The following is a 12336-nucleotide window of genomic DNA, read 5'->3' as shown; positions in this document are numbered from 1 at the left end:
CTCCTTGTATGTGTTCTTATAAAATACGTGTTGCTTTTTTACGTGCATGTTGTCACTCTGCCCATCTAGAATTGGGGTCTCAGAGTTTGTTCTGTTTTTTACTTTTTAACTCTGTGCTGTCTTGTTAAGATCCACCTGTGTTGCTCTGTGTGCATTTGGTCTGCTGCTTCTAATCACTGCCTCACTCCCCACGGATTGTAGTGGCTGCTCCTCCCTGTCCCTCGCCCACCAGCGGGCACACAAGTGGTCTCCAACTCTCTATCACCACAAATAGCACGGTGCTAAGTATCCCCAGATGTGTGTCCTTGTAGGGTTGTGGGAATATTTCTTTGAGGTGTATATACACCCAGGAACTGAATTGCTGGGTTGTAGGATCTATACATCCTTAGGTATGCCAAATGGTGCCAGGTTTTTCTCTGGGGTGGTCACACCGGCCCACGCCCACCAACCCATTCGAAAGCATTGCCCAGGTTTTTAATTTGTGCCAGTTGTACAGTGTCAGGTCACACCTTGCTGTTCTCATTGTGGAGCTTACATCTTAGTGGCACACCCTGGGTGTATCACTTTCGGCAAGTCACAGCGCCCTGCCTGATGAGGTAGACACCATGCCAACCAAGTGCAGTGGGCTTCACAGCCCAGAGAGGCAGCGTAGCTTACGTGAACTCACACGGTTCGTGTGGAGCTGGGGTTAGAACCCAGAGCTGGTGACGGCCTTATCATTATCATGTTGGTCTCTCTTTTACAATATTATCTGGGTCTACACTACAAGCTTCTTGTCAGGGACTGTGTTTTAAACCCCTGTAGGGCCCCTGGGAACCCGAGCGCAGTGATTTTCTTGTAGAAGGTGCTCAGTAAATCATTATTTCACAGATTTGGAGGAAAAGGTGCAAGAGGTTTCTTAGAGCTTCTGTGCAGGACTACAGGGTGCAAGAGGAAAAGAGGAACTTCCGTGATTTATGAGCCCCGCAGAGATGCTGAGTGGGGGCTGGTTATGGTAGATAAGTGTCTCTGGGCTTCTGCTTCCTGCCACCATCTGACTTCTGGAAGCAGTTTGTCATGAGGTTGGGGAGCAGGGTGGTGTGAGTGAGGGGGGCCCTGGAGGAGTAGAAAGGGGAAGGCTGACAGGCAGTGAGGAATCTAGAATCCCCAAATGCCTTAGCAATATGGGCTCCTACATCCAGTTGGTGAAACTGAGGCTCAGAGGGGTCAAGTATTGCATTCAAGATCAAAGGCAAGCCCTGGCTGGATAGCTCAGTTGGTTAGAGCGTTGCTCCGAAGCACAGAGGTTGCCGGTTCAATCCCGGGTCAGAGCACATACAGAAACAGACTAATGTTCCTTCTCTCTCTCTCTAAAATCAAATAAGTAAAAAATAAAAATAAAAAGATCAAAGGCAGAGCTTGAACTCAAACCCATATCTCTAGACACACAGTTCAGAGATTTTCCGTTCCTTCCTTAGAAGACGGAGTTCATACTCAACAATAGAGAAGTGTCCCTTCTCACGCTCTCCTATTGCAGTGCAGAACAATGGTGACGGCTGGGAGCAGCAGAAGAGCTGCTTCCTCCCTCTCAATAGCTCCTCAACCCCTCAAGGATATGTGCCCTCTTTCTGAGAAGAAAGCATCTTCTAGACTGAGCCTAACCTCATTAGGCTCAGTCATCATCTGTAAAACGGGCGTAATAATACCAATCCCCCAGAGCTGCTGGGCCAATGGAAACAAGAGAATAAACATGGAGCACCCAGCAGAGCCCGGACACAGAAGGACGTCCCCAGCAGAGAGGGGGTGCTGTGTTGGCACAGGAAGAGCTGTATGAACTGAACATCAAGATGCTCAGACCTGAGTGAGGACATTCTGGTCACACTTGATTTCCCTCAGGGGAGAGAGAAATGACTTTTCATTTTAGAAACCACTTGTTGGTGCACATGTTCCTTCGAAATCTGTGGTATACTGTGAAATGGGGATGGAAAGGAACCCCAGAAAGGATTTTTGGTGGCAAAAGGATTAAGAACTTTTTCTCAAGTTGAAGGTGGAAAGTGGTGGCCCCGGGGAAGGGCGGGTCCAAAGAAGACCTAAAAATACTTCTCGTTTACCAAAAAGACGCAGACTACTCCTCTGCTCCGCCCCAGAAGCTCCTCCAGGGGAGAAAACATCTTGTCACCCACACCTTCTCTCACTGGGTGAGGGCACCTCCCCAGGGGGGCTGGGGACAAAGAGCAACTACAAGAAGCTGAGACTTTGGACCTAGGCAGTTGGTTCAGATCCTAGCTCTCTAGTCTCCTCTCTGAGCCTGAGGCTGAGAAATGGGAATACAAATAGCTAATGAGCAAGTTAGACTAAATGGAGTAATGTTCGTACATCGTGTCATTTGGTGACTGGCACTCGGAAAGCACCTGTGAATTCTAGCTATACATCATTCCTATTGATGGAGGGAGCCCACCATGTGCCGGAACCCAGGGATGGGGGAGTGAGACAGACAGGGTCCTGCCCTCCCATGGCCTCTGTGATCTGCCCTGTGCTGGGCAGCTGAAGGGGCACTCTCTCCTCTGCAGTGTGGTGATCAGGGGCATCTCTGCCTTCAGTCTCCTCTGGAGTTGCAGGTGGGAGAAAGAGTTCAGTTGAGGGGCTTTTGAATATCCTTTGGGGTCTGTGAGGCCTCCTTATGCAAAATGATGGAAATCTTGGCTTGACAATGTGGTGAATTTCTCTTCCACTCCTTTGAAAGGTCCCTTGATCAACCTCAGAGGAGGTGAATTATAATAAAATAATAATAGTAATAATGGCCATCACCCATACTACACTCATCGGATGCTATTCTAAGCTTCTATTCATTAAGTGCTTACTAAGCACCTTCTAAAAGGTTCTACATGAATTACCTTATGAGTTACCAATTATTATGATTACCATTTTATAAGTGAGGAAACATCTCCAAGAGGTTGTAAAAATGAATTTGCCCAGCCCTGGCCCGTTGGCTCAATTGGTTAGAGCATCATCCCGATATACCAAGGTTGTGGGTTCGATCCCCAGTCAGGGTACATGCAGGAATCAACCAATGAATGCATTAAAAAGCAGAAGAACAAGTCTCTCTCTCTCTCTCTCCCTCCCCCCCTTTCCCTTCTCCCCATCTCTAAAATCAATAAATAAAAGTTTTAAAAATTAAAAAACAAATGAACTTGCCCAGGTTGTGGTGGGTTGGTAGGTAGGAATGGTTTCAGAGTCAGGCAATTTGACTCTGTTGGGCAAATAAGTTTGTAAAATATGATTTTTATGTTTGCTCACTTATAGTTTGCATTGGGGGCTGGGCAGCACCAGGTATATGTGGATCTGTGAAATTGCAAATTACCTTTCTGCTTGGAAAGGGCCATTGTTTTGCTAATGTTTGCTGGAGGCGAGGTTTGCAGGGAGAGCAGAGAGAATGCAGGGTGCTGAAGGAAGCAGCCATGTTGGCAGAGAAGGGAGAAGGTGTGCAGATGCGGAACCGGCGGTGAGGGGCTTTGCAAGCTTCGCTAAGACTGGTGGGCCTTTGATTCTAGGAGGAACCAGAGAAGATTCTCCTGGTTGCAGAACCGGAGAATGTGTCAGGGCTTTGGGAGCTCTGAATGAGTGAAAGGGAAGTGTTTCCCCTGTGTGTTTGCTCATCGGCCAGTGTGAGACTTTAATAAAGGAATGGCCCACCATTTTTTTAGCTCCACTGTTTCTTTACTGTCTGCCCGAATCCCATGAGGACCTGCATGTGAATGGCCATGACGGCAGTGACTACTGGCCAAAGAGACTCCAAAACTGACCTGAATTGCCTTATTTCTCTCTGTCAGTGTATTTTCATAGCATTTAACCACACTTGACGATGTTGCTCACAGTTTATAGTTGAGCCTGTTGATAAGTGAGACGGGGTTAGACTTTTTTAGGCTTCCCCCCATTGTACCTCCTGCCACCGTCCATCTGTAAACGGCTGGTCCCTCTTCTTGGGCCCAGACACAATGGCGGTGTTCATTTGAATAGAAATGCCTTGATTGGCAAGAAAGAACACAAGACTGAGAGTCTGTCCCAGGGGGTCAGGGAGAGATTTGGCCACTGGCAGGCTGTGGTATCTTGTGCAGAGCACATTCCCTCTCAGGGTCTCATATTCTCTGTAAAATGAAGGGAGTTGAAGGTCCCTGGAAGTCTTGATGCCCTGTGAGAAAACAGAGATTTGGTAACTTGACCAAAGTTACACAACTCATTCCTAGAATTGCTGGGGTCAGTCCTGAGCTGCTGTCGCCAGATCTCAGTCTCTGGAAAACGAGGCAGATCGCTACAAGGTAGACCAGGGGGAGTCAACCTTTTTATACCTACCGCCCACTTTTGTATCTCTATTAGTAGTAAAATTTTCTAACCGCCCACCGGTTCCACAGTAATGGTGATTTATAAAGTAGGGAAGTAACTTGACTTTATAAAATTTATAAAGCAGAGTTACAGCAAGTTAAAGCATATAATAATAATTACTTACCAAGTATTTTATGTCGGATTTTCGCTACGTTTGGCAGAATAAACCTTTATAACAACAACTTACTGTAGTTAAATCTATCTTTTTATTTATACTTCGGTTGCTCTGCTACCGCCCACCATGAAAGCTGGAACGCCCACTAGTGGGCGGTAGGGACCAGGTTGACTACCACTGAGGTGGACTCTCAATAAATAGCATAAACTGAAAGTGGGAGGCAGGCAGCAGGCAAGATTTGGGGCAGGGACATCTTTTGTCACCATCCCTGAGAGGACAGTAGATGGCTCGCTGGTGCTGGGCCACCACGTTGGGAGAGGGGCAGCCCTCCTCCCTCCCCGCCCCCAGCCTTGGCTCTGCTCCAGGAAAGGGTGGTAGCTCTCTTTCAGTTCTGCTTCCTCCAGTCATGGCTGGCTGGGCCTTTGATGCAAGCCTGTTGCTTGGGTTCCTGCAACCACCACCTAAATCATTATAAACTGACAGCTCCACCAGGGCGCTGTGTTGGATTGGAAGGTCCATTCTCTGTGACGTCAGGGTCTGGGCCGAGACCCTCTATAGGCAGGTAGAGTTGTTGATGATGCGTGAAAGGAAAAGACGTGGCTGGAAGGTGAGATGTGTATATTTTCTCACAACCTTGCCCTCCCACTGTCCTGCCCTGCTTGCCTCCATTTTCTTCTGGGTCAGGTGGGGCGCTCAGAAGGCTCTCTCACATCCTCTGGCCCTCAGCACCAGCTCTTCTCTCACTTCCTCCAAGAAGCTTCCTCTGATTCCTTCCAACATGTATCTGTGTCCCATGTACATTGAATGGTGACCCCCAAGAGGATATATCCACATCAAATCCATAGAACCTATAAATGTGACCTTATCTGAGAGAAGGATCTTTGCAGATATAATTAGGTTAAGACTCTTAAAATGAAAGCATTCTGGATTATCCAGGTGGCCCTACATCCAATGACAAGTGTTCCTACAAGAAAAAGGCAGAAAATTTGAGCTATAAAGAGGCGATGTGACCACAGAAGCAGAGATCAGAGTGGCTTGGCCACAAGGTCAAGAAATGCCATTAGTTCCCAGAAGCTAGAAGACGCAAGGAAGGATTCTCCCCTAGAGCCGCCAGAGGGACCATTGCCCTGCCAGCACCTTGATTTGGGACTTCTGGCTTCCAGAACTGTGAGAGAATAAGGCTGCATTGTCCTGAGATACTCACTTGGTGGCACTTGATTGCAGCAGCCCTGGGAAATGAACGCCATGGAATTGTGGACTAGGGAACAGGTAGGGTTACTGGAGCCACACAGGTGAGGCTTCAAACTGGCTCTACCTTCCAGGCCTAGTGTTTTTGTTTTGGGATATAATTCACCCATCGTACAATTCCCCCTTTTAAAGTGTATAATCCAATGGTCTTTTTAATATACCACACAGCTGTGCAAGCATCCCCACAATCAACTTCAGAACTTTTTTACCATCCTCCCCAAAAGAAACCCTGTACCCATTAGCAGTTGCTCCCCCTTCCCTCCCCACAACTCTACCCCATCTCTAGCCAACCACTAATCTACTATCTCTAAGGATTCGCCTATTTGACATATTCTATATACATGGAATCATAGAATACGTGGCCTTTTGTATCTGGCTTCTTTCACTTAGCATAATTTTTTTCAAGTATCATCCATGCTGTAATATATATATCAATACTTTATTTTTGTTGTTGTTTTATTTTGATTTTTTGTGGGTGTTTTTGGTGACCGAGACAGACAGAGAGAAAGACAGATAGGGACAGACAGACAGAGAGAGATGAGAAGCATCAAGTCCTCATTGCAGCACCTTAATTGTTCATTGATTACTTTCTCGTATGTGCCTTGACCATGGGGCTATAGCCGAGTGAGTGACCCCTTGCTCAAGCCAGCAATCTTGTGCTCAAGCCAGTGACCTTGGGTTTGATCCAGTGACCTTGGGCTCAAGCCACAGCAACGTTTGGGCTCAAGCCAGCAACCATGGGGTCATGTCTATGATCCCATACCCAAGCCAGCAACCCCACGCTCAAGCTGGTGAGCCTGTGCTCAAGCCAGATGAGCCCGCACTCAAACCGTCAACCTCAGGGTTTCAAACCTGGGTCCTCTGTGTCCTAGTCTGACACTCTATCCACTGCACCACTGTTTGGTCAGGCAATACTTTATTTTTTTTTGGCTGAATAACATTCCAGTGTATGGATATACTACATCCTGTTTATTCATTCATCCATTGATGGACATTTAATTTGCTTCTGTATTTTGACTGTTATGAATTATGCACCCATACAATTATGCTTTGTACACAAGTTTTTGTGTGGACATGTCCAAGGTTGTCCTGGAGAGTAAACAAAGTAGCATCTAAGGTATCTGATATGTTCTTTAACAAATGATAATGCAGGATCTTACAGAGAACCTGCCCCAACTTCTTTAACTTACAGGTTAGGAAACTGAGGCACAGAGAGGCACAGAGAATTGCTCAAGGTCACCCACAGCAGTAGAGCATGACAGTTAAATGCAGACCTTTAAGTCAGACAGCCCAAAACCAAATCCTGGTTCCACTTGGACTTGGGCTACCTTATATAAGTCACTTCATCTCTCTGAGACTTAGTTTACTCATATGTAAAATGAGAATAGTAATAATGCCTACTCCACGTGGTTGTTGATGTGAGAATTAAATGTACTAGCCCAGGTGTTGGGCACATAGTAGGTATTCTCTCAGTCTTATCTATCATTATGTATGATAGTGTGGGATGTGGAACTCAGGTCTCCTGGCTTCACAGGTATAAGATGTCTTGACTCTACACTTTTCTAGTTTTTTCTCCTGTATCATGGGCATCATCCCCGTATAAGTTTCTTGGAAGAAGAACATACGGCTTTCTCTTCCCACTGCCTTGAACATATAAGAGGTGCTGAATGGGAACTTTTGCTTTCTTTGGCTGCCCAATCCTGACCATTACCGAGTGACTCAGCTTGGAAGTATATTACTTCTCTGCATCTTTTCAACATCCCATGAGATGACCCACTGTGTCTCCCTTCCAGGCAGTGGACAGTGTGCCGCCATGGAGTTGGGACCTCTAGAAGGCGGGTACCTGCAGCTTCTCAACAGCAATGCTGACCCGTTACAGCTCTACCATCTCTATGACCAGATGGACCTGGCTGGAGAAGAAGAAATAGAGATCTGCTCAGGTGGGCTGTCCTCCCTCCGTCCCATCCCAAGCCCCTCCCCACCGCTCAGCCTGTCCTGGAGTCAGGCAGCAACCAGCGTTAAGTGCCAGCCGCTTAGCTCCGGTCAGCACCACGAACAGCTCCTACCCCTGCCAAAGGCTCGCTCTCAACGAGAGGTTTTCCAGCTCCGCCCATTTCTCCCGCCTCCCACACCAGCCCTCTTCCCAGATCTTTACTGCTTCATTCAAGGGGCTTTCCCACACAGAACCTGACCCGGACACCATCAACTGCGAACAGTTCAGCAGGCTGTTGTGTGACATAGAAGATGACGAAGAGACCAGGGAGGCTTATGCCAATATCGGTGAGAAAGTACTCTGAGCCCAGAAAAAGGACAATAGAAGGGAAGGGTTCTTTTTTCTCTTTTGTTAATCTCATCTATTCACCATGAGCCACAGCAAGCCCCTCTTTCAGAAACCAGGGCAAGGGTGCCTGACCAGTGGTGGCACAGTGGAGAGAGCATCAACCTGGAACACCAAAGTCCCTGGTTGGAAACCCTGAGGTCTCCGGCATGAGTGCAGGCTTGCTGGCTTGGGCACGGGATCATTGACATGATCCCAAGGTCACTGGCTTGAGTAAGGGGGTCACTGGCTTGGCTTGAGCCAGGGTCGAGGCTCATATGAGAAGTAATCAATGAACAATTCAAGTGAAGCAAATGTGAGTTGATACTTCTCATCTCTGTCTTCTCTCTCTCCCCCCCCTTCTCTCTCTCTCTCTCTTAAATCAGTAAAAAAGAAAGAGTGAGAGAGGAAGGAAGGAAGGAAGGAAGGAAGGAAGGAAGGAAGGAAGGAAGGAAGGGAGAGAGAGAGAAAGAAATCAGGGTAAGCAGGACGTGGGGCAAGGGTGAAAAGAACAGAGACTCTAGGGAAGACTCCAAGAAGAGGGAGAAGACTGATGGAAACACACCCCTCCATTCATGAACCACAAGCAAACAAAATCTCACTTCTGTACCCTCTGCCTTCATGTCTACACCTTTCTCTATTTCTTGTTCTTTCCTGTCTTTTCACACAGCCCATGCTATACATTCCTCCCCCTCTTTCTCTCCAGCTCCTAGGCCAGACTACTCTGGTATTTACTCTTGCTTTCTGATTGCAGGATGTGTTGCCTCCTTGCTACAAAGGAAGTAGGTATTATTAGTATCTCCATTTTACAGATAAGGAAATTGAGGTTCAGAGAGGTGGAACAGCCTACTTAAAGCTGCATTACAGATAGTAAAGGGCAGGTCTGAAATTCTGACCTATGTCTTTCTCACTTCAAAATCTTATTCTTAACCACAAAAAAGGAAGTATCGAGGGTGGGAAGGTTTGCTGAGGCCTCAGCCAGGAGGCTGGTGTGCAGCTTTCTAAACGGCTACAGCTTTCAGAGGAAGACAGAACTCTCTGGGGAGAGGTATTGGCATTATTGTTTTGGGGGTGAGGTGGGCTAAAGAATCCCTCCTCACCAGAGTCTCAGACAGAGACTTTGTTGAATTAGAAAAAAAAGTCCCTTCTTCTTCAGAATGCAGCCCCTACCGGTAGCAACATCTTGGTTATTAAAGTGCAGGCTGAATTCCTTGCCCCATTTGTCCGCTTAGCTGGGAGCCCTTGTGCAGTGAACAACCTGCACGCCCATTCTTAGTTGCTTTTTTTCTGGCAACGCAAGAAGCATTATCACTCAGACTCAGCATAAATACGGCCAGCCTTTCCTTGGGGCACACAGTTAATCCAGCATCACACCAGGGCAGAAAATGGAGAGGTGTCTCAAAGTCACAGAACCGAGAACTTGCCTGCTTCCTCTCCTTCCTGGGAGTTCACATGTAGGAAGCAGAAGTGTCTGGGGCTGAGAGCACGCCCATTACCCACAACTGAGGGCAGCAGGAGAGGCTTTGGGGACTTTTCCCTTAGGAGCATCTGCACAGGACGTGGAGGAGGCAGCGTCACTTGAGGGTGCGCCTCAAGTCTGTGGGTGTCCTCTGTGCTCCCAGAAGGCCACGCCCTGGCCTGGGTATGCAGTCACTTGAGATATCCTGAAATATTCTGTTGGCTTCCATAGGTGTGAAAAATGGAAATAATAATCACATCTGCTCCATGAGATGGCTGTGAGGATGGAATTAATTTCTCTATGTAAAGTAGTTAGAAAAGGAATTTTCAAAGAGTAAGCATTCAATAAGTATTAGGTATCACCCTACCACTACAGTCATCATCACCATCATCACCATCATCACCATCTTCATCATCACCATCGTCATTTCTGTCCTCACTTCATTCCTCAGCTCAGAAGCCTTTTATGCCCCCCCCCCCACTGCCTGTAAAATCAAGTCCTCACTTTCTCCAACATGAAACTTCTACTGCAGACACCTGTCTCTTGGTGTTTCCCATACATACCTCAAACACTCTCCCTTCACTCTGTCCCCACTATCCAGAAAGCCCTCACCTCTGCCTCTCAGACTGCCCCATCTATCAAGGCCTGGCTCTAGGAGGATCCCTTTCTCTGGGAAGTGCTTCCTGACTGCCCCCTCCCACCCTCTCCTCTGACCTCCTGCCGTGATCATTGTCTTCCCATTGGTTCCAAGCCATGTTCTACTTTATATAATTCGCGGCCACTTATTGGGTGCCTCCTGTGTACCAACTACTGTGTTGGATGCTTTAAGTGCAGAGCCTCTCATCCTTACCATCCATCCCTGGGTTGTAGGCATTATTTATTCTCAGGACACAAGTGATGAGATGAGGTTAAGTAACTGGCCCAAGGTCCCATAGCTTGTAGGGCTAGTGCGGACAGAGTTGGAATTTAAACTGAAGCCCCCGTGACAACTCATCCACGCTGCCCTGCACTACTTTATAACAATAGATAAGTTTCCATGGATACACTCCCCGTCTCTTCAATTCGGTTAAGAGCCCGTGAAGGCTCAGTGCTCCTTTATTACTTTGATCATTCATTCAGCGAACGTTGTTGAGAACTCACTGACTGACTGCACTTCTCCTTGTCCGGGCAGCGGAACTGGACCAGTACGTGTTCCAGGACTCCCAGTTCGAGGGCCTGAGCAGAGACATGTTCAGTAAGTTGGGGGCTCTCGGCTCGGCCCACATTCCCTCCCTTGTTCCTCAGGGAGCCCCGTAATACCCAATGGCCACCCACTGATGGGTGGTCAGATCCCTGCCCAACACAGGGACAATGCACGTTCACCTGGGCGTCCACTGACTGTGCACGTTGGTGTCTTTGGTTTTTCCCCCCAAAGTCGAGCACATAGGATTAGAAGAAGTGATCGGTGGGAGCGCAGAGGTGCTGGAGAAAGCAGGACAAAAGAGTCACAAAAGACGTGAGTGAGCTCCTCCCTGATCCTACTCAGCCTTGCTTGATCCTGGTCCTGCCTTGGCTCCAAAGCCTGCTGTGGCTCCCAGTTGCTTCCCTCATTAAGTCCTGTCTAGTCCACCTGGGTTTGGGTGTGTCCCACCTCTTTCTCCCCTTACCAGGGCTCCCTGGTGACCCAGGGAGGAAGCAGATGGCTCAGGTGTAAATGGCTGCTCTCCAGGTGGGTCTCTGTCACTGGCTGTATGACTGCCCTTTCCACAGGGCCTTTGGGCTCTGGCTTCCCTCCCATCCTCAGTTGTCTCACCCCTGTATTTGATGGACGTTCTTTAAGCACTGGTTTTGGAGTTAGCAGGAACTGGGTTTTAATCGCTACTTATGCTCTCTATGACTGTGGCAAGTACCGGCACCTTTCTGAGCTCCCTACTCAGTCTTCCTGCCCCTTCAATATGTCTCACCTGACAGCCAATATGAGCTTTTAAATACAGATCAGATCATTTCACTTCCCTGTCTTTCCAATAGCTACAAAATACATACCACATGGCCTGCATAGTCTGGCCCTTTCCACCTCTCCAAACTCCCCATAAGCCACTATGCTCCAGCCACACTGGCTTCTTTCCATGGCCAGCTCCTTTAAATGTTTTAGGTCTTGGCTAATAAGTCACCCCCTCCTAGAGGCCTTCCTTGACCACCCCTTCCGCACAGATTACCTCATTTATTTCCACCTTGCTGTGTCTCTCCTAGCATCTTAGCTCTTGTCATAATCTGAACTTATTTTATTTAAACCTTTGGCCTGGTTCCCTCACTGTGAGGTCAGGGACCCTGTGTTTCTTACTCATCACTATATCCGCAGCATCTAGCACAGTGTCTGGCATGCAGTAGGACCTCAATAAATACCCACTGAATGAAAATATCTGTAAATGGGCGTAACAGTTAATCAAGTGTGTACTCTGTGCCAGACCATGTGTAAGCCCTGTACCAATTTATTTTTGAAGAGTTTTTCTCAGTTTATTTTCCTCAGTCTCCCTCCCTGAAGACAACCTATGTTGTCAGTTTCCTTTTTGCCTCGTTAGAAATATTTTATTTATCTATTAGCCAACTTTTAAAAAAAATTTTCTACGCAAATGACCACATTTTTACCTACTCTATTCTGCACCTGGCTTTCTTCATTTAATATGGCTGGAAGGTCATTTCTGTATCACTGATGGAGAATTGGACTGCCTACAAGAAACTTTCTCTCTTTTTCTTTCTTTCTTTCTTTTTATCTTTCTTTCTCTCTCTTTCTTGCTTTTTTTGTTTTCATTTGATAAACATTTTCCCAAAATTTTATTATGAAAAGTTTTGACATACGGT

General features: G+C 47.3%; 1 protein-coding gene across 7 annotated transcripts in view; it reads left to right on the top strand.

The window, feature by feature from the left end:
• CIITA (class II major histocompatibility complex transactivator) overlaps window positions 1-12336 on the top strand; it is a 53303-nt gene that overhangs the window by 17950 nt on the left and 23017 nt on the right. For 4 of the 7 annotated variants that reach the window (XM_066382618.1, XM_066382615.1, XM_066382619.1 and 1 more), the window contains exons 2-5: window positions 7516-7662; window positions 7907-8002; window positions 10670-10732; window positions 10913-10993. In XM_066382618.1, the coding sequence (XP_066238715.1) occupies window positions 7516-7662; window positions 7907-8002; window positions 10670-10732; window positions 10913-10993 (387 nt within the window). Of the gene's footprint in view, window positions 1-5063; window positions 5082-7515; window positions 7663-7906; window positions 8003-10669; window positions 10733-10912; window positions 10994-12336 lie in introns of those variants that run through there. The other 3 variants (XM_066382622.1, XM_066382620.1, XM_066382616.1) reach the window with 3 other exon arrangements.

The sequence above is a fragment of the Saccopteryx leptura genome, chromosome 4 (assembly GCF_036850995.1).
Source record: "Saccopteryx leptura isolate mSacLep1 chromosome 4, mSacLep1_pri_phased_curated, whole genome shotgun sequence".
NCBI classification, from domain to species: Eukaryota; Metazoa; Chordata; class Mammalia; order Chiroptera; family Emballonuridae; genus Saccopteryx; species Saccopteryx leptura.
Note: the sequence above shows the minus strand (reverse complement) of the source record. Positions and strands in the feature narration are given on the sequence as shown.